This window comes from Ailuropoda melanoleuca, chromosome 4, assembly GCF_002007445.2.
Source record: "Ailuropoda melanoleuca isolate Jingjing chromosome 4, ASM200744v2, whole genome shotgun sequence".
NCBI classification, from domain to species: domain Eukaryota; kingdom Metazoa; phylum Chordata; class Mammalia; order Carnivora; family Ursidae; genus Ailuropoda; species Ailuropoda melanoleuca.
In genome coordinates, this window is record NC_048221.1 from 79,072,972 (window position 1) to 79,095,652 (window position 22,681).

General features: G+C 40.5%; 1 protein-coding gene and 1 non-coding gene across 2 annotated transcripts in view; one reads left to right on the forward strand and one right to left on the reverse strand.

Annotated features, from left to right (window-relative positions):
- Positions 1-22,348, forward strand: part of ACYP2 (acylphosphatase 2) — a 150,864-nt gene extending 128,516 nt beyond the window's left edge. Inside the window, exon 4 of the mRNA XM_002914049.4 lies at positions 21,896-22,348. Within this exon, the coding sequence (XP_002914095.1) occupies positions 21,896-22,010 (115 nt within the window). The 3' untranslated portion in view covers positions 22,011-22,348. The remainder of the gene's footprint in view (positions 1-21,895) is intronic.
- LOC117802168 lies at positions 3,318-3,424 on the reverse strand. Its single transcript, XR_004625209.1, has one exon. It is a non-coding gene; the product is annotated as a U6 spliceosomal RNA (small nuclear RNA).
- Positions 22,349-22,681: the final 333 nt, after the last annotated feature.

A 22,681-nucleotide genomic window follows, 5' to 3' on the forward strand; every position in this document is an offset into this window, starting at 1 on the left:
GCTGAAGTGACTGTTGCTATTCATTTCATGTGGCTTTATTCGTAATTCATTACGTGGGAGACCCCAGTTCCCTTGGAAATTAAATTTTTGTTAAGTATTTTTGCCTCCAAAATTTGACTTACATAGTAAATCAAAATCTCTTATGGAAAATTGAGAAGAATATCCAAGTTTTCCGAATCCTTCACAGATTCCTTTAGAATGTAACTGTATTCTACACTGTGTCCCAAGATGAGTTACACTCCCCTGTCTGTTGGCGGTGGGGATCAGGGGCTTTAAATACAACCCCAACCATAAACGACTAGTGAATCCTATCAGGGATGATAGGAAACTAAAAATCAGTGTTCGCGCTAGGAATTTTAGTGTTGGGAATTTTAGCAATTCCCAAACTGGTTCACAGTCCTCTTTTGTGTCCTCCGCCTGCTCCAGCCTTTACTTGGCTCCGTGGTAGGCAGATCACCCCGTTTGTGGTTCATTTTCAAGATCCTGGAAATTAATTCTGAACCAGAGCATGATTCTCCCTGAGTTGGTCTTAGTTCTGCTCTTGTGTCTCCACACCCCCCACCTCCACCCCATATACTCCTATGAATGTTTAAGTAAAAGCACTTCCTTATTAACAGAACAAAACCATTTGACTTGTTTTTAAGTGATTAAACAACACTACTGAGTTGGTCACTCGCAGGCATACACACCACTGGAAACAAACTTCAGCAAATAAAAACACCAGACTGGTGACAGTGTTTTCTGATAGCAATCACTTAGAAGCTGGTTTTGTTTTGTTTTTAATATGAAAGTAGAGCACCATTTTGAGACCTCAAATCAAGTGATGATGATTCTTCGTATGGGTATATGCACATCGAGTTTTGTATATACTTGTATTTGTATATGCACAGGAATGGGGTCAAAGGCTGTACCTCAAAGGGTGGCAACATCTAAGAGTGGGGCTGGGTGGTGGGAAGGGGAGAGCTTTCACTTTCTGCTTCCTATACTTGTATCCTGTAAGACAGATTGTTTTGACAAGAAGGTATTACTGGTTTTTGTTTTGTTTTGCTTGTTTTGCTATTATTTTTTTCTTTAAATTCAATTAATTAACATATAATGTATTATTTGTTTCAAGGGTATAGGTCTGTGATTCATAAGTCTTATATAATACCCAGTGCTCATTACAACACATACCCTCCCCAATGTCCTTCACCCAGTACCCCATCATCCACACCCCTCCCTTCCATCAACCATCAGTTTGTTTCCTATGAGTTAAGAGTTTCTTATGGTTTGTCTCCTTCTCTGGTTTCATCTTGTTTCATTTTTTCCTCTCTTCCCCTATGATCCTCTGCCTTGTTTCTTAAATTCCATATGAGTGAGATCATATGATAATTATCTTTCTCTGACTGATTTTGCTTAGCATAGTACCCTCTAGTTCCATCCATGTCATTGTAAATGGCAAAATTTCATTTTTGATGGCTGCGTAATATTCCATTGTCTACATATACCACATCTTCTTTATCCATTCATCTGTTGATGGACATCTGGGCTCTTTCCATAGTTTGGCTATTGTGGACATTGCTGCTATAAACATTGGGGTGCAGGTGCCCCTTCAGATCACTTCATTTGTATGGGGTAAATACCCAGTAGCATAATTGCTGGATCATAGGATAGCTCTATTATCAATTTTTTGAGGAACCTCCATACTGTTTTCCAGAGTGGCTGCACCAGCTTGCATTCCCACTAACTGTGTGAGAGGGTTCCCCTTTTTCCACACCCTCACCAACATCTGTTAATTTCTGATTTGTTAATTTTAGCCATTCTGACTGGTATGAGGTGGTATCTCATTGTGGTTTTGATTTGTGTTTCCCTGATGCCAAATGATGTGGAACGTTTTTTCATGTGTCTGTTGGCCATTTGTAAATGTCTTCTTTGGAGAAATGTCTGTTCATGTCTTCTGCCCATTTCTTGACTGGGTTTTTTGTTCTTTGGGTGTTGAGTTTGAGAAGTTCTTTATAGATTTTGGATACTAGCCCTTTATCTAATATGTCATTGGCAAATATCTTCTCCCATTCTGTCAGTTGTCTTTTGGTTTTGTCGACTGTTTCCTTTGCTGTGCAAAAGCTTTTTATCTTGATGAAGTCCCAGTAGTTCATTTTTGCCTTTATTTCCCCTGCCTTTGGAGACGAGATGTGTGTAGCAAGAAGTTGTTACAGCTGAGGTTGAAGAGGATACTGCCTGTGTTCTCCTCTAGGGTTTGATGGATTCCTGTCTCACATTTAGGTCTTTCATCCATTTTGAGACTATTTTTGTGTATGGTGTAAGAGAATGGTCCAGTTTCATTCTTCTGCATGTGGCTGTCCAATCTTCCCAACACCATTTGTTGAAGAGACTATCTTTTTTCCTTTGGCTTTTCTTTCCTGCTTGGTCAAAGATTAGTTGACCATAGAGTTGAGGGTCCATTTCTAGGTTCTCTTTTCTGTTCCACTGATCAATGTATCTGTGTTTGTGCCAGTACCATACTGTCTTGATGATTATAGCTTTGTAATACAGCTTGAAGTCCAGAATTGTGATGCCACCAGGTTTGGTTTTCTTTTTCAACATTCCTTTGGCTATTTGGGGTCTTTTCTGGTTCCATACAAATTTTAGGATTATTTGTTCCAGTTCTGAAAAAAAGTTGATGGTATTTTGATAGGGATTGCATTGAATGTGTAGATTGCTCTAGGTAGCATAGACATTTTAACAAAATTTGTTCTTCCAATCCATGAGCATGGAACGTTTTTCCATTTCTTTGCGTCTTCCTCAATTTCTTTCATGAGCTTCTTTTATAGATTTCTGAGTACAGATCCTTTGCCTCTTTGGTTAGGCTTATTCCTAGGTATCTTATGGTTTTGGGTGCTATTGTAAATGGGATTGACTCCTTAATTTCTCTATCTTCTGCCTCATGGTTGGTGTATAGAAATGCAACTGATTTCTGTGCATTGATTTTATTTTCTGCCGTTTTGCTGAATTCCTATATGAGTTCTAGCAATTTTGGGGTGGTGTCTTTTGGGTTTTCCACATAGAGTATCATGTCATCTGCAAAGAGTGAGAGTTTGACTTCTTCTTTGCCAATTCAGATGCCTTTTATTTCTTTATATTGTCTGATTGCTGAGACTAGGACTTCAACATAGTACTAGAACAGCAGTGGTAATGATGCACATCCCTGTGGTGTTCCTGACCTTAGGGGGAAAGCTCTGTTTTTCCTCATTCAGAATGATATTTGCTGTGGGTTTTTCAGAGATGGCTTTTATGATATTGAGGTATATACCCTCTATCCCTACATTGTGAAGAGTTTTTAAAATATGGAATGCTTCGTGAATTTGCCTGTCATCCTTGTGCAGGGACCATACTAATCTTCTCTGTATCGTCCCAATTTTAGTACATGTGCTGCCAAAGTGAGCAGTTAATTAGCAGTTTAGGAATAAAAATGATTATTTCTAACAAGCATTCACATATTTAAGACAACAGCATTGTGAAACAATCAACTCAATAATGTATGGTATATTTTAGGTTTTGTCTTAATGAATGAACGAAATAAATTATCCAAGTAATTCTTATACATAAACCCCCTGTTAACTTATTATATCTTGGCTCAGAATTCTACAATTTAGTCCTCTCTCTGCTGCTAGGATTGTAACCTTTTAATATTGTTACTTAAGATCTTGTGTACAAATCACTCATTCAACAGGCTTATTGAGCATCTTCTCCTTGTCAGCCCCTGGGCCGGGCACTGAGGATAGAGGTGGACAGACATGAACCTCCTTCCATTACACAAGCTAACCTTTACTGCATTCTTTCCATGCCCTTAAGCATGGTGCTTTCATCTTCATATCATCTCTAAACAGAACTATCATTAACCCCATTCTACAGATGAAGACACTGAGGCACAGATTGCTAACTTCAAGACTGTGCAGCTAGGAACTAAGGTAGCAGTCATTTGACTCTCAGAGGACTGAATCAGGCTCTGGCTCAACAGCCCATCCCTTTAAACCACTTCACAGTGCCTTCCAGATCACAAGGTCAGTGTAATCTAGTAGGAGGAGTTTTACAAATAAACATTTATTTTTGAAATTGAAATAACCTGAATTTCCAACAATAGGTTGCAAGTACAAAAGGGTCCACCCATATGATGCAAGACTTGAGGAACATTTAAAAAGATGATGTAGAGATTGATCCATTGACATAAAAGCAAATTCTCTTCATGTTATTAAGTGGAAAAGATTACAACAGTACTCATATTATGATTAAAATTTGTGAAAAAGTATTGATGTGAAAAGTAGGCTACCAGGGGATGCCTGGCTGGTTCAGTCGGTGGAGCATGTGGCTCTTGATCTTGGGATCTTGAGTTTGAGTCCCATGTCGGTTGTAGAGATTACTTAAAAAAAAATTTTTAAAAACACACTTTGGAAAGTAGGCTATGAAGCATTTCAGGTCAGAACATTGGGGAGCACATCACTGATCACTGCACTGTCCCTCCACTGAGATGGGTCCTGGTCTGCTCAACATAGAGACCCAGGCAGCCACCACCAGTCAACCCCAGGTGGCCCTTGAGATGAATCCTCTTTGTCTTTTGAGTATTTGCTCTTTGATTCCACTACCAGAATCCATTTGCCACATATTTTTCCTTGATTTCTCTCATTATCTCTTACCTTATTTTCTTGTCTAAGTTCTGTGTCTATCCGTTTTTATACACTCTTCTCATCTCTCCACGTGTACAGTGGACCCTGGTTTTCTACTGCAATTATCCCTTTCTTTCATATCATCACCTTTCGCTTCTCTGTTAGTTTATTTCCATAAGCAAATCTGTTCTATTATCTACAATCATGTTTTTAAAAGTTTTCTCTAGATCCCATATTCCTCTCCAGCTACTGTCCTTTACAGCACATCTCCTACAGAAAGCTGTAGATAGTGTGGGTCTGTGCTTCCTCCCCTGCCTAGCTCCCCTTCGGCCCCTCCCAGCAGGCCACTGCCCTCCACCTCTGCACTGTAACCAGGCCCATCCGGTCTCCTTGATCTCCTTCTTGAGGAATTCAGTCATCAGTTCTCAGGCCTTGTGTTAAACTCCTCGCAGCCTGTGAGACTGTGGAGACTCCTGTCTTCCTCAACTCCTTTCTTCCCCTAGCTTCGAGGATACCACAGTCTCCTGGTTCTCCTCCCATCTCTCTCACCATGTCCTCTCAGCCTCTTCTTCTGGTGGCCACTCTGGCTGACCACTTCTCTTCCCAGTCTTCATCCATTCCCCATGTGTTTTACCATTTGGTCCATGGTATTAACATCATCTATAGGCCAATGAGCTCCCAGTTTTAACCCTAGGTTCAGTCTTTCCCCTAAATTCCAGATTCGTATATATTGTTGTTTACTTGGGTGTCTAAGACGCATCTCAGGCTGCACGTGTGCAAAACAGAGCACTCGATTTCCACGCTGTGGCTGGAACTGCTCTGTGCCCTCTAGGAACCCCCCCCCCTTCTTCTACTGGGATGCTAGTGACTTCTACTGGGCCTATGGCCATTCAGGATAAAGTCGACCTGGCTTACATTTCTCAGCCTCTTATGTAGTGTGTCCTAGCCAAAAAATGTAATCAGAAGTTTTGTGTAGCTGCTTCTGGAAGACATTCACTGATTGTACCATATTTACAAACTATAACTTAAGGCATTCTTGGCCCCTTTGTTTGCCTTTCCTCCATTCTGCTGTCTAGAATACAAATATGGTGGTTGGAGCTCTAGTGTCCATCTTGGGTGAGGAAGATGAGGACAACAACCAGAGCTAACTGAATGGTAAACTGAAAAGTTCTCTGAGGGTCCTGGAGCTGTCATACCAGTCCTGGACTACCTGCCTCCAGGCTTCCTTCGATGATGGAGAAGTTAAGATCTCTCTTATTCACTGTCACTGTGCCTCACAGCTGAGTCTATTCCTAGCCAATACATTCACCTTTGTATTCCATATTTTATCTTTAGTCTATCAGAGAACAATCATCGTTTCACACACTAGGCAATTTGGAATATTTGGGAAGTCAAGGAAAACTTTTCTTATATATTCATCACTAAATGTATAAAGTTAGTAGAAAAGATGATTTGCTTTTATACAAATTTGTTCACCAAATACATTTTCTAGAATATATTTGTATCTAAGGAAGATTTTTACTTCTATTTCCTCAGGTTTTTAATGAGTTCTGAGATTCTACTCGTCTCCAATGGATGACTGTCATCCTCTGATATTTTGTGCTGGTTTGAGTACTTTCATATGACAGGCCTGAAACAAAATATATCCTTCATGATGCATAAATCATGTCCAAGTATGAGTTGTCTCAGGCTAGAACTCCTAGAATCCTTAAAGAAGGGAAGGTTAAGTTAGTTTATGGTAAAATCTCAGGAAGTATTTGTTGAATGAATGAGTAAATAAATGTATATTCTCCTGTAATTCTTCAGCTATACAAAGTTACTGTGGTAATTTTAAAACAAGCTCACGAATTCTTTGCCATCCTCTGCCCCCAAATCTGGGCAAGCCTTGGTGACTGACTTCTGTCAGGCAGAATGCACTGGAGGGGACACAGTGTCTACCAAGACCAGGTTAGAATGAATAGACCATGCACCTTCCACCCAGCACTCTCTTTCTCTCATGACACGTTGCTTTTGGAATCCTGAGCTGATAGAGGTCTGGCTGCTCTGAAGCCATCAGGCTGGAGAGCCTGAGGAGCCCCGGCTCTTCAGACTGTAGCTCGTTGTGTTTTCCCAGGATCACCCGCCACACCTGTGAGCCCCTGAGCCTTCCAGTTATTCCTGTCCTCCTCTTTCAAGCTTTGTTCTCCATGGAGTCTGGCAGAGCTGAGCTGTCTCTGCCCAAACTGCAGACTTCTAGCAGGATAAATATTGTTTCAAGCCTTTACGTTCAAGGGCAGTTTGAGTAGCAACCAGAGTAATGGAAACCTTCCTGACACGGCACACTGACTGTGCTGCCGTGGGCGTATTACTGCTTCATTGCCATGGACAGCATCAGGACCCTTCAATGCATTCCCTTTCTGAATAATTCTGTCTGTGGCAAAGGCCCTTCTTGCAGTTGCCTACAACCCTGTTACAAAGGGCTTCGCTTCTTTCACCTCTTCCGAACCTAGAGAACAGAGCAGAAATGTTGCCTTCTAAGTGAAAACAAACAAAATCCGCTCTTTCAAAGCAAACTGCCTTAAGATGTAGTTTGTAAATATGGTGCAGTAAAGTGATGGGGTTTTCCTTGTTTTTGCCCTAGAAACAGCCTGGAGTGTGTTTCTGTATCATCCAGGTGACCAGAGAATGTGCTCAGGACAGGAACAAAGATAGCCTCATTAAGCTGTCAGAGGCAATGATGTGCTAAGTGAAAAGCAGTGGGTGATGAAGAGTTTGTAAAAAGGGGTTCTATATTATCATTTCTTCAGTGTTTCCTTGGGAAGAAGGTACTATCCGTATAGATTCTCTAAACCAAAATATGCCTACACCGGAGAAAGCAATCTAATGTAATTCCGTTTCAGCGCGCTTCCTCGGTTGGAAAATTCTTGCACAAATGGATGATATATTTGACAAATACAGCACCCGGTATAAATCAATACATGGTATTCTGTGTTATAAATTGATCTGTGAATTTGGTTAGCATTTTTTGTGCCTCTAAACCTGATCATTTCAGAGAAAGCTTTTAGGATCAATTTCCTAGACCACTGAAGACTGTTGGCGTCTCTACCAAGGTAATGATGCCTCATAGGATTCTAGAGGAAGCTGCTAGCTAATTTCTTTCTTTCTTTGATCCAGGTTGCACTCCAGCGGGAAAGAGTGTCTAATTAGAAGAGGCTTCCAAACATTAGTCTTCATCTGGATGATTGCCAGGCCCAAAGAGCACTTTCTAGACCCAATGTCAGGGAGGCCAGTTTCTTCCACAGTAGGACCTGACTTCAGCTTTGTGCTTCTAACTTATGAAACCTCAGACTTTTAATTTTTCAAATGCAAGCGTATCACTCTGGTGAGTTTGGGTTTATATGCCCAGTTTGAATGGCTTCATCTCAAAGTCATTTGGAAAACTAAATGTGACAGCCATCTACTCTCTAAGCAGCTTTCGATTCAGAAGAGGGAGATGTCATATAATTAATTAAATTGCATTTTGATCCTGGGGACTAGACATTCTTTGATCATTTTATTAATGGGATCGGAGAAACTGAGCACATCTTAGAATGCAATAGTAAAATGATGAAGAATTTATTTTAGAGAGAGATCACTACCTGTCTCTCAGCATCTTCCTTTAAATCTTCTCCTCCCTTCCCCCTCTCAGCCTGTAAGCTCTTCTTTCCCCTTGTCACCTCCCACTAGATAGGCAACTGGAATATGTTGATGATGTCCTTTTGTCTAAGATTCTGATATCAAGCTATTCATAAGATTTCTTTATGAAAAATACAACTGTTTAAAGTCATTTAGCAAGCACACACTAAATTTTTTGTTACTAAGGTGACAACAATACACGTGATTTTAGTTTTTAAAATTTAGGCCAAAGGGTTCATTGGGATTTAGCAATGACTGTTTTTTACTATCTGCAAAAAAAAAAAAAAAAATCATTAATGATAGGAGGATATGTATTTTTTCCCTTCATCTTCTGTTTTGATCTTTGTTTTTGTAAAAGGAGGAAATAAACTGGCATATATTTTTATGAATACAAAAAAGAAAACCTTTTGAGAGGAAATGGCTACTTTCTGAATCTCTTAAAACAGATTGAAATTTATGTGCATTGAATGCATTAGTGCTGAAAAATATCCTAGTACCACTCGTGGGCGGATACTTATGAACTGAGACACTTCAGTGATGTTCTTACACCCTATCATGAGCCTCCGTGTGAACCGAGTCACGGACTTGGACTCAAAGAATAAATACCCTTCTAGGGGAAAATGAGAATCTAAAAATATAGATATATTTTTTTAACCCTGAGAGTTTCAAAAGATAAGCCATTTCCCTAATTATGAAACGTCCCAATAAAGAAAAGTTTCAGTATTTTGACTTCTTGGCGAATATTTAAAGGCATTCTGAAAGCGTCTGTCTTTAGGGTCAACAACATGTAGTGCGATATGCTCTGTCATCGGTGATGCCCTTAAAAGACACCCCGACGGTCTTCCTTCAATTAACGTTTTTGTTTCTCATTTTCCACCTGTCAAATTACTTGTTTTTTCCAGTGGCTCTTGTGTTATTGGCTGCCTCTCCATTCTCCTTCGAACTGTTCTTTAGATTGAATTCTGCACAAATTATTTTCAGTACTGTCAGGGAGATGCTTCATGAATTGTCTTTAGAGCCCCGCATACACCTCTCTGTGCGACTTGCACTAGACTGGCCCTGGCCTGGCCTGGGAAAGCCCATGGTCCATGAAAGCACTGCGTGGGGCTCTCACCCAGCACCACGCTCGAGGTCTCTGCCCTGCCCAGTACCCTCCGCTCAGGGGAGCCCCCCGGGTCCAAGCTACCCTTGCCGCAGGCCAAGGCTGAGAGCTCTTAGTCCCCAAGTTCAGGGCCATCAACAGTTTGGCAGCCAGCTACGGAGATCACTGCCCTAAAGATACATGTCTTTAGGACCTCAGAACATTACATGCCTTGCTTTAATGGAAAAAGTATCTAGTAAAGTCGATGAGAAAGCAAAACTCCAGAAATAAATCTCTACCCTCCTTTCCAGTAATTTCCTTTATAAAATCAAAGGAACAGGATCAGCAAGAAAAAAACCCCTCAGCTTTATGTTTATACCTCACTTTGTTCCCACATGATTTAAAGTGATTTGTCAGAAAATGTAAAACTGTAAGGAGAGAGCGTACATTTAAAAGCGAAGGAGGACAAAAAACAAGGGTGGGGACATAAAATAGCGCCAGGAACAAGGCTTAAAAAATGTATAAAATAATGACCTCTGCTCTGGGTGGGTCACAGTTCGGCCCTAAACTATCTAGTAGCCCTCTATCAGCTCGTGGCATCACCCCAAACACTGAGTTTGCTTGTGAGCATTTGGGGGGGGTGGAAAGGTCAGGGTGAGGGGGTGAAAATACAGGGGAGTCTGGCCAACTCGCCTTTCATTTGGCTTCATGTAGGAGTAGGTTTTAACATATCTGGAATAGAAAATGCCCTAGACTGTGTGCTATTAAAACAATCCTCCTCAAATATTGTTCTTCTGAGACAAAGTGCTCATAAATATTGGAAGGCATTGAATTCAGAATCGAGGCAGGCTTGCTTGCCAAGAACAGAACCTTAAAGATGTATAAAGCTCCTCTGTGTCTCTCCTCTCCCTCAGAGTCAGACAGCTCAAAAGATTGATCTATTCTTGCTGTCTGCGTTGCTTCACTTCCCCCTCACTCCTAAAGCCATTTTCATCTGGCTTCCACCCCCACCACGTTACCGAGGCTGATCCTGCTAAGGTCCCGAAAGCATTTTTCAGCTCAGATTTTAGTTAGGCCCCAGCAGCATCTGGAAGTTGACTTCTCTCTCCTTCTTAAAAAATCCTGTGGCCTGGGTTTTCTTTAACGCCACACTTCGTGGCTATCTCCCTGTTCACTGGTCATTCCTTCCACCTGTCCTCTGCCCACCTCTCCTTTTCCACCTGACTCTTCAAGGTTGGTGTTCCTTGGAATTCCGTTATAGTTCCGAGAAGAACTCTAGATCTGAGAGAGCACAAGAGTGCTGCTACCAATACAGATTAGTGAAAAACAAAAACCTTCTCATCTTTTGTACCCCATAGTGTAGAAGTCCATCCAGCTCTTGTTGACTGAATAATAGCAGTGGTGGACTTGGTACATTGCCTTGCTCAGTCATGGTTCCAAACTCCTCCTTGGTGCCTTTCCTCAACTGCAGAGGAGCTAGGAACCGTGTTGCCCTGATCCCTTGCAGCTGGAGTCTCAAATGTGTTGGAGGTTTCAACCATCAGCGGTCCTCATGTGAAACTGGAATTTGAAACTCATCTAGGTGGAAAGAGAGGCAGGGGAAGTGCCGGAGTCATCCATTTAGCTAGTGTGAGGGTTTAGCAGATACTATGTGGCTCTGGAGCCAACGATCCCGGCGGAACTTTCTGAGGCCTGGCACACCATTAGGATAGCATGCTCATTAATGCGGTGATTTCGGTGACAGCCTCCTGATTCCCAGAAGTTCCCCCCATGGTCTTGTCACACACAAAAATTGTCCAAGGCTTAGCAATGGGAGATTAGGGGGTGTCTTTCAGGGAAGTTCTGATTATTGTCTAGGAGGAACTTTCAGGAATTTTCCAGTTCTATAAAGATGTGCACCTTTGATTTTCTACTAACTAGGCTATTTTAGAACTCTAAGGTAGAAATTTACTTGTAGCAAACGAAAGAAATGCAAATACTTCTTGTTCATAGCAAAGCAAATTACTTTTTTTCTGGTAGATACAGAATTGACTTTTGCCCTAAAGAAAAGGTAATCCCAAACATTTTTTGTATTGCTCTAAAACTACACTAATAAGGGAGCCCCTAGTCATATGTGGTTATTGGGCACTCTCGGTGTGGCAAGTTTGAATTGAGATATGTTTGCAAGTGTAAAATACACACCAGAATTCAAAGCTTTATTATGAAAAGTATGTAAAATAGCTCATTTCATTCATTGTTTGTATGAATCATATTGAAATAATGTTTTGGATATATTGAACTAAAAAAAATATTGTCAAAATGAATTTCACCTATTTATTTTTACTTTGATATGGCTCCTTGAAGATGCTCATATGACAGCTGTTGAACAGTCCTCCCCTATAGAATTTCAGTCAGGTTCACCTCTCTTAGCCAGATGAGTTCAGCATCCCTGATTGTATGTATGTTTATATACATACATGTCTACATGTGTATGCGTCTCTAAATTCTCTTTTGAACCAGATAGAACCTAGAAGACGTTCTGTCATTAATGAATGCCTTGAATAGAAATCTTTGACACAAGTCATTTTATATTTGCAGGACAATCTCAGTTTTAACAATTTACTCGTTAGCAACCACTTATACAGAGTTGCTCCAACAGGCCCGACCTAACGTTCTTCCAGCCCTCCTATTGCTTTCGTGAGGACTTAATTCCCTACATGAAATTCCCTTCCAAAAGAGCTAAGGTGGTTTTCTCCACCTGCTACCACGCCCTGACACGATAGCTAACGACGAGGTGTTTAATATGTTCTGAATACTGCCTGAAACACTTGCAGAATCTCTCATTTCGTCTCCAGTCACAGCTCGGAGGCAGGCCATGTTCTCTCCTCCTTACAGATGAGGCACTGGGAGTTTAAGACTCTTGCCCCACGTGACCAGTAGGGACGTGGTAGCTGATGCGCACTCAAGCAGAATTGATCCCCAAGCCCTCCTCCGTTCCCACTGTGCCACTGTCTCTTGTCTTTCCCTTAAATAAAACAGAAAGGAGAGGGTGTCACTTGGCTGACCCCAAAACGGTGGTAGGACAGAGAAGCCCGAGGCTTCGGTCCTGCCTCTTCTGCCCCCAGGCCCTGTGATGCGGTTGTCGGATTGGTTGTTGGGTTTTCAGAATCCGGGGAGCTCCTCCAGACTCTCCCAGCTGAGGGAGAGTCTGACACCACCCCCCCCCCCCAGTGGAGCAGTAGCTCCAACAGGTTACTAGTGGAATTGCACTTGAAGTGTGTGACTGACGGTCACAGAGCTTGCTTAAGAGGCTCCCCACCATCCTTGGCCAAGACAATTATACTGTAGTAACTGCTAATAAGGGCTTCCTGTGTGTCAGATGTTGCGCCGGGCAATTTCTATACATTCTCTTTAATTCATTCAGGAGCTCAATGAGGCGAGGGTCATCCCCATTTTAAAAAGGAGTAATCTGTTTCAGGTTGATTATGGAAGGGCTGGGATTCCCTTGAAAATCACTGAACTCTTCTGCTCATGGGCTACATATGACAGAAATTTTAGACATTACAGGTGATACTTAAACAATGCGGGGGGGTGTGTTCGGGGTGCCAGTCCTCTCCACAGTTGGAAATCCACGTATGACTTTGGACTCCCCAAAAACTTAACTGCTAATCCCCACTGTTGACCGAAGGAAGCCTTACGGATTACAGAGAGAGTTGATCAACACATATTGTGTATGTCAGATTAGAGAGTATATATTTTTTAAGATTTTGAGAGAGAGAGAGAGCATGAGCTGGGGGAGGGGCAAAGGGAGAGGGAGAAGCAGACTCGCTGCTGAGCAGGGAGCCGGATCTGGGCTCATTTCCAGGACTCCACATGACCTGAGCTGAAGGCAACCGCTTAACCAACTGAGCCACCCAGGTGTCCCTGATTATATACTATATTCTTAAGCTAGAAGTTATTAAAATACATTTACAGTACCATGCTATACAAAATTCTCATAGAAGTGGACCCGTGCAGTTCTACTTCATGTTGTTCAAGGGTCAACTATATAGTAAAATACCATTAAAAAGCTTATATCGATAATGAAGAAGTCTATGCTATTTGTCCACATGTAACTGAATAAGAAACGTGCTTAAGAAAGAATAGCAAAAATATTATGTACTCTCCTTCCATTATTAATGCTAGTTTAAAAGCTTGAAATGGGCAGGCAACTCAATATTTTCCAGCATGCACCATGTTTGCTTTTAATTCATTAGCTGTCTCTTCTTACTGTCTGCTTTCTTGCTATGGTCTACATTTTACACCAGTGCTGCAGAGATATCCGAAAGGATTATTCTGCTCCACTTCAGACCCAGGAAATAGAACTGGTATGAATTATTAATAGTGTTGGGTTTCTAGTGCTTTAATTCCACCTCTTTGTTTCAAGAAGGATATTAGTTAAATGGAATTTTTCTTATCATGCCAGGAGCTTACTGCATTTTGTAGGAAACAGTAAATGACTTGAGTAATAGAAGAGCCAGTCCTATGTTGATTTCCACTTGTACCTACGATGGATTCTCCATCCATTCCACTCCCTGTATCCTTATCAGTGATAGGTTAATAGGGCAATTTTTTCACTGGGCTCTTCGGAGCCTTGGGCTTCCCCAGAGGTGCTCCAGCTAGAGCTGGGAAACGGCGGCCCGACGGGGAGATTGTATACCTCACCCCCGTCCATTCCCTAGCTTCAGAGAAGCACTTCACTTCTACAAGCATCAAACTTGCATGCAAGATTATGTTGGAAGAAAGGACTCTTCTTTTTAAAAAGCTTAAAAATCCTAAATACAACTACAACAATAGGTGTTTGTACATCTCTGGGATACTAAGGACAATGTCTGAAGATTTTTGATAATTACAATATCTGAGGATATACAGCCAACTGTGCCCTGAACTTAAATGGTGGCAGGTCATGTGACTGGGTTTGCAGGATGGACTTGGCCCTCTGGGGGTGTTCTAATAGTGACTCTGTACCCTGGATGAAGTCAGTTACCATGCTATCTAATGAGCAGACTTAAAATCACGAGAACTGCAGTAATATTTGGGGGCTGGCAAAAATAGGTGAAGAGATTCCACAAAAAACCCTGGTCCACGTGCTTACATCCAGGTTATTAGGTCAGACCCACAGACCTCCAGCTTCCTCTAAGAGGATGAATACAGTCATTACTCGTTATTTCATAGGGACCGCCATGGATTTTATCATGGTTCCGTAATAAGAGCAACTATCTGTTTACCTTTCAAAGTGTGTAAAAAACAGGAGTGTTTTGTTTCATGTGAGATAAAAATCAAAGAGTTAAAAGGTCATGCCCAGGGATCCCTTCTGTGTGTGGACTGTGGAGCACCCTATAAATGGCCCCTTTTCTCATGTGCGGAAGCTGTAGACCAGAAGGCGGCAGGCAGGTGCCGAAGCTGGACTCATTCAGTAAGTATTGTATTTATTGAGTGCCCACTGTCGTCAGGCATCATGCAAGATGCTGGGCAGGGAACAGTGAGTCAGACTCCTACTTTGCCTTAGAATTTGCATTCTAATGTGGAGGAAGCACGTGGTGAACACATCAAGAATTACATAAACATGGCAATTACACAATGTGAGAATTCCCATGATGCACACAATAGTTGGGGGCAGGGTCCTTTTGAGATAGGGGCAGTCAGCAAATGTCTGTGGGAGGGTAGAAACCTGAGTGCTTTTTCGAAGGACACAGCTGGCCTCTGCGCTCGTTGCTGAGGCCATAAATGCGTGGCGTCTACTGTACTTGATAGCTAAATGTGCGCCTTCCGCACGGAAGAGCCAGCGTGCCATGGAAGCCCTGAGGGGACCCGTAGTTGGGGCCTGCCTGAGGAGGAATGGAAAAACTCAATGCAGTTAATTTATTAAATGAATAGATTTTTCCTTGGTCTTCTAACATTTATCAGTGTTTTATTCATTTTCTTTTACGCAAAGATAGCCTGAAGAATACTTAACATACATGCAACATCATTGTCTTTTGCCATTCTGCACAAAAATTCTTACAACTATATATAATCCTCAGCAAACCTTAAGGGATACATCTGTAAGGAAATCTCTTAATATTCTTACTTTATTAAGAACAACATGCATCCCTAATGAAATCTCCTCTTATATTCTTACTTTGTTGTTAAGAACAACAATGATTTTGGTAAAAGAGCTAAACTTTATAGAAATGAGTTTCATTTTCAAAATCTCTACATACAGCATTTAAAACAAAAGTGAAGGGAGAACACGATTATCAAGTAACATGACTCCTATTAATAGAATTTTCCATTTACATCTTATTCCTTTTTTATTAGCTGAACCTTATTTTTTTTTAAAAGCCTATCGATGGGTCATATTTCTTAAATAAAAATACCTGAAAGATATATACACACAAAGCAGATTGAGATTTATAGCAGAAATATTGGACTTCAGTGTCGTTCAAGCAAATGTAATTCACTCATCCATCCAGCCATCCATTCAGTATTTATTGAGTCTGCTAACCTAATAGGTAAAATATGCTGGAGCCAGAGCCATGCATGCTGGCCCCCTGCCTGGGTGAACACTCTTCATGATTCTTCCTTTACATACAAAAGCAATTCTCTCAAAGGCACAGAAGTAGCCAAAATGTGCTTGATAGCCTACAGTAAAGAGTAATTTGAAATTATCCAATCAAGGTGATAAAAAGGAATTAACAGGACAAATTCTGGAGCACTACAATTGTGTGGTTTACCTAGGAACCCCAAAGAAAAGAAAACTATTCTACCAAGGAACTTAAGTAAGGCATTGACTCCAGTGAAGCCATCACTCGTTTCCGTATGTGCCAGTTTAAAAACACAATGATTAAAAAGCATCTTGTTCAAAATAGCAAGAAAAATAGAACAGATTTAAAGTATCATCAGGAAGTATGACCTGAATTAAGTAAACTACAAAATTTTGATGAGGAACGTAAAGACGTGAACAAAAGCAGGGAAAATCGTTACTTTGATGACAAGATTAAATGTAAGAATGCCAGTTCTTTCTGAATTATTTTAAAAGGAGATTTGAAAGGACTAGACAAAATTATGCTAAAATCTAGTAGACCTTGAGATAAACAAGGACAATTAGAATTATTAGGTTAGGGGGTGGGGAAGTATAGGGACTGCTGAGCATTAATATATATTATAAGGCTATAAGAATTAAGATAGTTTAATGTTGGTTTAGGGATTAACCGAAGGTACCAATGGAGTCAAATAGAATGTCTAGAAAAATATTTAGGCATAAACACAGATTTCGTCTATGATTATAGTTGTTCTGGGGGAAGTGTCTAGGCATTCAAAATTAAGACCTCTTTTTCATATCATGCAATCACATAATTCCAGATGGATTAAAGATTTAAATATAAAGGATAAAGCCATACTTTCAATTAAAGATTTTACATTTGGAACATACGCATTTGCTTCTGCTCCCACCTAAACCTCACTTAAGTATGAGTAAAATATTTTAAAAAGGTTTAAACACCCACAAGAACAAAGAACAGGAGAGAAAGCTACAAAACTTTGAAAAACAAGGCAACAAAACTTGGGAAATTAGCAGACGGACTAGTGGTCACACTGACCTGAATGGTAAGCATCCAGTGGGGGAAGCGGGGAAATGGCCCTTTTAACACAGTGGAAACCCCCAAGCCTCAGGCCACTGGAAGGGGACAGAAAGGTGGGGTCAAAAATTCAAGGATTTAAAATTTGTTTAATAAGCTATGCTCTCCTACCCCTACACTGTGCAGTAGCTTCCCCGCCTGCCTAGGTGGAAGCTGGAGTTTCATGCTCTGGCCAGGGTCTTCTCGGCAGAGTTGAAAAGAGATAAAGTGCTGAAAACAGGTATTCAGCGAGAGTTACACAGTGAATACTGAGGCCTTACCCTACTTCCCAAAACACACAGCCAAAATGATAGACTCTAGGCGGGACATTGGACATGCCTTCCCTGGAAGATCTACCTCGTCCAAGAGAAGAGATACAAAGATACCAAAATTGGAGGCTCCCCAATGAAATGGTTTATTCACCTCCCTCTAATAAACCTAAGACCATAGCTCTGCAGCTGGCTAAAGAGAAGTCCATTCCAGATTGGGGGATGGGGAGTCCTGCCTTCCATTGTTCTCTCTAGGAAACATCTGATTGAATTGTTAACTCTGCCCCTAAGATGGGATGTCCCTATGGAGAATCCTTTGGCCCATTCACTGATTCCTGGCCCCACTGGTCTCACCATACTTGTAGGGCAGACGTCTAAGGAAGCACAGCGCAGCACAGGCAGGCGGGTATGCTGCTGCTGGGCATCTGGTCACCCTCAAGGGCTCTCCCATGGCAATTATTAACACCTTTTCACTCTAATTCCTCAACCCTACTTCACCTCCCTTAATTCTTAGTAAATTACCATACCTCTTACTCTACTAAGAAAATGGATGCTATCTTATGTCAATACCTCTTCATATCCAAGTTCTCTTTTTTTTTTTACCCTTTCTCTTCTATGCAGAGATGTATCCTGTTTTCTAAATCTAATGAGTCTACTTAATGATCCTGTTTCTTCCAACCTGCCCTGGGGCCAATTACCACTTCTTTGCCTTGCACCTTCCATTCATTCCCTCTACCCACTTGTGAGAATATGTGCAGCAGTGCTGAGATGGGCCACTCAGGCTCCCTTTCAGGACTGAAGGACTTATTTTCTAGATCAAGGTGGCTCTCAGCCATCAGCCTACTTCAGGAGTTGACTCAGCAGAACGAACTCACCACACTAACGGTCACACCTCCTTCTCTGGGGAGCTCTTCTTTAATGACTGGCTCGCGTGGGGGATATCAAGACCCTGCTCTCTCACTGTGAATTGGGACAATGCTGAAGGGTCTTCCCAGCATCAGAGTTCCTCATGTGTCAGTTGAGGTCTTCAGTGAAACTGCATCTCACCCAGCTTTTCCCTCAGTCCAATCCTGTCTACTTTCCTTGCCTCCTACAGTTCTTGAACCTGAGGGCATCCCTACAAACTAGTCTCCATCTCAGAGTCTGTATCCCAGGCTCCCTTCTCTGTGACATCAAGTCTGTAAGTAATGGACATTTACAAATTTGATAGGTGGTGCCAAATTGCCCTTTTGAAAGGCTGTACAAATTCACATTCCCATCAGCAATCCAGAAAAGTGCCTCTTTTCCCATACCTTAACTATCACTATTAGATATTATCAAATTTTCAAACATTTGCCATTCCCTAAGCAACAGATGGTGTCTCATTCTGGCTTGATTTGTGTTTTTAAAATTCTGAGTAAGAGTGAGATTATTTGCACATATTTATTGGCCATTTATATTTCTTTCCCTTTCATCTGTTTATGTTCTTTGACCATTTTTTTTATTAGATAGCTATCTTTTATGTATTGATTTTTAAGTGCTCTTTGTATAGTAAGAAAACTGCAAATAAGTTTTCCAGTTTGCTGTTTGTTTTGGCTTTGCTTAGGACATTTTTTGACCATTCAGAAGTTTTACCTTTTTAATTAGTTAACATTATCAATTTTCCCCCTAATGCTTCTTGGTTTCCTGCCATGCTTATTAAGTTGGCATTCCTATTCTAAGATTTGGAAAGTTCTCTATTATTTAAAACTTAGCTTCAATGTCACTGCTATCACAAAGCTGTCCCTGAGTACCTTGTCCAGAAATAAACCCCATCCAATTCCTTCCCTTTATATTAAAATCACATTGCACATCAGATTCTGAATTAGTTATTTTTATCATTCTCCAAACTCTTCCATTAGTTTCGGAATTACTGAGGGAAGAAACCTCATTTTAGGTATCCGTGTATGCATTGCAGTATCAAGGATATGCCTTGCATACAGTGCTACTTAAATATTTATTGAATCAAAGTGAATTAACGGGTACTATTTGATTATGTGGTTCTTAACTAACACCTGTCATGAAACAAAGAGGTGAAATTAAAGCACTTTAGCTAGAACTCCTAGATCTGCCATCTCCAGCCCTGAGCCACACCTATAAAGGGCTGACTGCAGGAGGAGCATACGAGTGAAGTCTTAGGACTTGCAAAGTGACAGGTGACCAGAACACTCCTAGGTAAGTAGGCAGTTCAGGCAAGATGGTTCTACAAACAGGGGTGGATGCTTGGAACCACGGTACAAGGTGGCCCTCCGTATGATACCAACACACACTGTAAACACAGCTGAATCTCCTAACAGCACAGCCATTCTGCCCCTACCAGGGGCATCGATTTCTCCTTGGCCATACTTCTGGCTGATGAAGTTCTTAATGGTGTTGAAGACCAGCTACAAGTAGGTAGTCAGGCTCTCAACTAGCTAAATACTTTATCATCCTAGGTAGATTAGTCTTGCAACTCAGAGCCATTAGTAGTGGTCCTGGATTCACCGGTTCCAACTGCTCTCTCATTCTCTCTTGGCCTATTTAAATACAGCTTTCACTCCACCAAAACTGTTCTTAGTGAGGTCATCAGTGACCAGCGTGTTGCCAATGCAATGTTTAATTCTCAGTCCTCACCTTCCTTGATCTGCCAGCAGTAGGGACCCTGCTGATCCCTCCTTGCTCCTGGAAGGCTGCATTTGACTCCTGGGGCAGGACACCCTTGCAGTTCTTCTGGAGGCTTCTTGTCTCTGCTGGTACTTCCTCTGCTTCCTGGGCTCTGAACTTTGCGGCATCCTCACCTAAAGCACAATCCTCGGAACTCTTTCCTTTTCTATATTCATTTCCTTGGTGATGCCATCCAATCTTATGACTTTCAGTACGGGCCACTTGCAGACAAATTCCGACTTTATCTCCTCCAGCCAGACGCAAAGATCCACCTACACGTGCAACATCTCATGCAGAGACGTTATCTCAATGTCAACATTCCCAAACTGACTTCTGATCCCCCCCCTCCCCACCACCAATCTGCGCATCTCACGGTCTCTCCACTTCAGTGAATCACAACCACAACCTAGTAGTTTTTCACCAAGAACTCTGGTGTCATCCTTCCGTCCTCTCTTTTCCTCACACCGTGTCCAGTCTGTCAGCAACTCTATTGACTGTACCTTCAAAACACATCCAGAAGCTGACGATTTGCTACCACCACCACTGTTACTACCCTGAGCAAATTACGTATCTCTTCTGCTCTCTTTCCTCATCAGTCACTTGAGAGTAATAATGGACTATATAACGTACAGGGTTAATGCGTGGATCAGAGTAAGAGTCTATGTAAAGAACTTAGCACAATGCTGAGCAAACAGTGCTCAATACATTCTCGCTTTTATTATTTCTGGTCTCTGTTTCAGACAAGATTTCAAGGAGATAGGACTAGTAAAATTGAAGCCATTGGCTCCTTTTCATAATAACTGGATTTTATTGTCAACACATGCAATTTCAACTTTTAAGATTTCAACGGAGTTGAAGAAATTAAGATGTGTTACTGGACTTAGCTTCTAAAAAGGAGAAACATGAAAATTTACCTTACCGCAAAACTGTTGTAAGAGCCAGAGAAAGGCTTAAATAGTACAATGGCAATTTGAGTCATTGGAATTCTCTAGCCTGATTCAGAGTAATTTTCAGCTAATCAGACTTTAGCCTAGAAAATGTTTTTAATTCGAGGTTATATGAGATTGAGTATTTCACAGACAGTAGCCTCGCAACTTGAAAGAACTTTGGGGCTATGAGCAAACTTGTCGACTATTCCTACAGCAACAGCTGAAATAACAGCCATCACTTGTATAAAATTACCTCCTATTGTTTACCTGTCATCCCAACTAATTGTTATTAGGTAGAAAGAGTCTGGAAAATCTTTAACAGTAATATCTGAAATGTCAACAGTATTAAAATAAGCCTGAATTGAATAGGAAGCATCTCAGATAAGTACCCAAAGGCATAAATTAGACACATATAAAGAAAAACCATTGCACTACAGAAGCAGAAAAAGTTTCATAGCATTTAACATGTCCCTTTAATGTAGTCACTTTGATAATATATGTAGTAAGAAATGGTTTTTTGAATAGATAAGAAAATGTTCACCTAATTTCATTTAAATGTTTGTGGAAAATCACATTCTTCATACTTTTTTCATTTTTTTCTTTGCACAAATATATATATATCTTTGTAGATATGTTTATATGTATATTTATATATATATTTATATAGGTCATCTACCATGTGCTGGGTAATGAGAAAAAAAAATGATGAATTGTTTTTATTACTTAACTCTTTGTAAAAATATAATCCTTTTAGATATAAGAGCTAGGTTATAATGGCTTTGGATGTTTTAAGACGGGGGAAATAACCCCAATATGAAATCATCAGTTCACTGTGCTTAATTTGTTTTTCTTTGTCCGTATTTAATTATGTATTAAACTCTCTGGTACTCTGATATATACGTGATGTATATAATGTAACAAAATTTATATTTCACATTAGATGCAAAAGTTACTTAGTAAACTCCCATTGCGACCTGGGGTAGGATCATTTTAGCTAGTCCATATTCATGTTATATGCTAATTTTTATTTGTTTATTTTTTGTAGGATGACCTGGCTGAGTAGAGTTGGAAGTCCTAGTTCTCGCATTGACCGCACGAACTTTTCTAATGAAAAAATCATCCCTAAAGTTGAATACTCGAATTTTAGTATTCGATACTAAGAGGAGAGAAAAATTTTAATGCTTACATTGCACAACAAACACTAGATATTCTTAAGTCTATGTATTAGGCTATTAGTAGCAGAGTAAGTTAAAAAAGGGACTTTCTGTTCTGAAAGCTACAATAGCATATGTGTTACTAAAAATGACTGACACTGAAATAGTTTTACTCAACTATGTTTTTAAAAAGTAAAAACTTAGCATTATAAGATAAATGTCATTACAAAACATTTAATATGAAGATTTAAACTTGTCTAATGGAATCTTTAAGTGTAATGAATGTTCTAGCAAACATTATTTGGCTAGGCATAAAATAAAGCTAACTATTTAAAAATTAAAAATTATTGTCTGAAATGAATTCTAAAACCTTCTGCATAAAATTTGTTATTGAAGTTGAGTAATTTGTTTAAAGACCCAGTCAATCATTAGATATAAATGCATGATGATTAGTATAACCATAAAATCCTATCAATCAATAAAAAATTAATTTCTAAAATCCTGGTTGAGACATGACTCAGTATTTAGGTTGGAGATACTTGATGCTTCCTATGAACTGTATTCTGTATAGTGAGCAGGTGAGTGATGGAACTGATAAGAACCCACAATTACAGTATAACAAGCAGCAAGATTTATGTCAACAACTATCTACAATGGATGGCCTATTAACCAGAAAA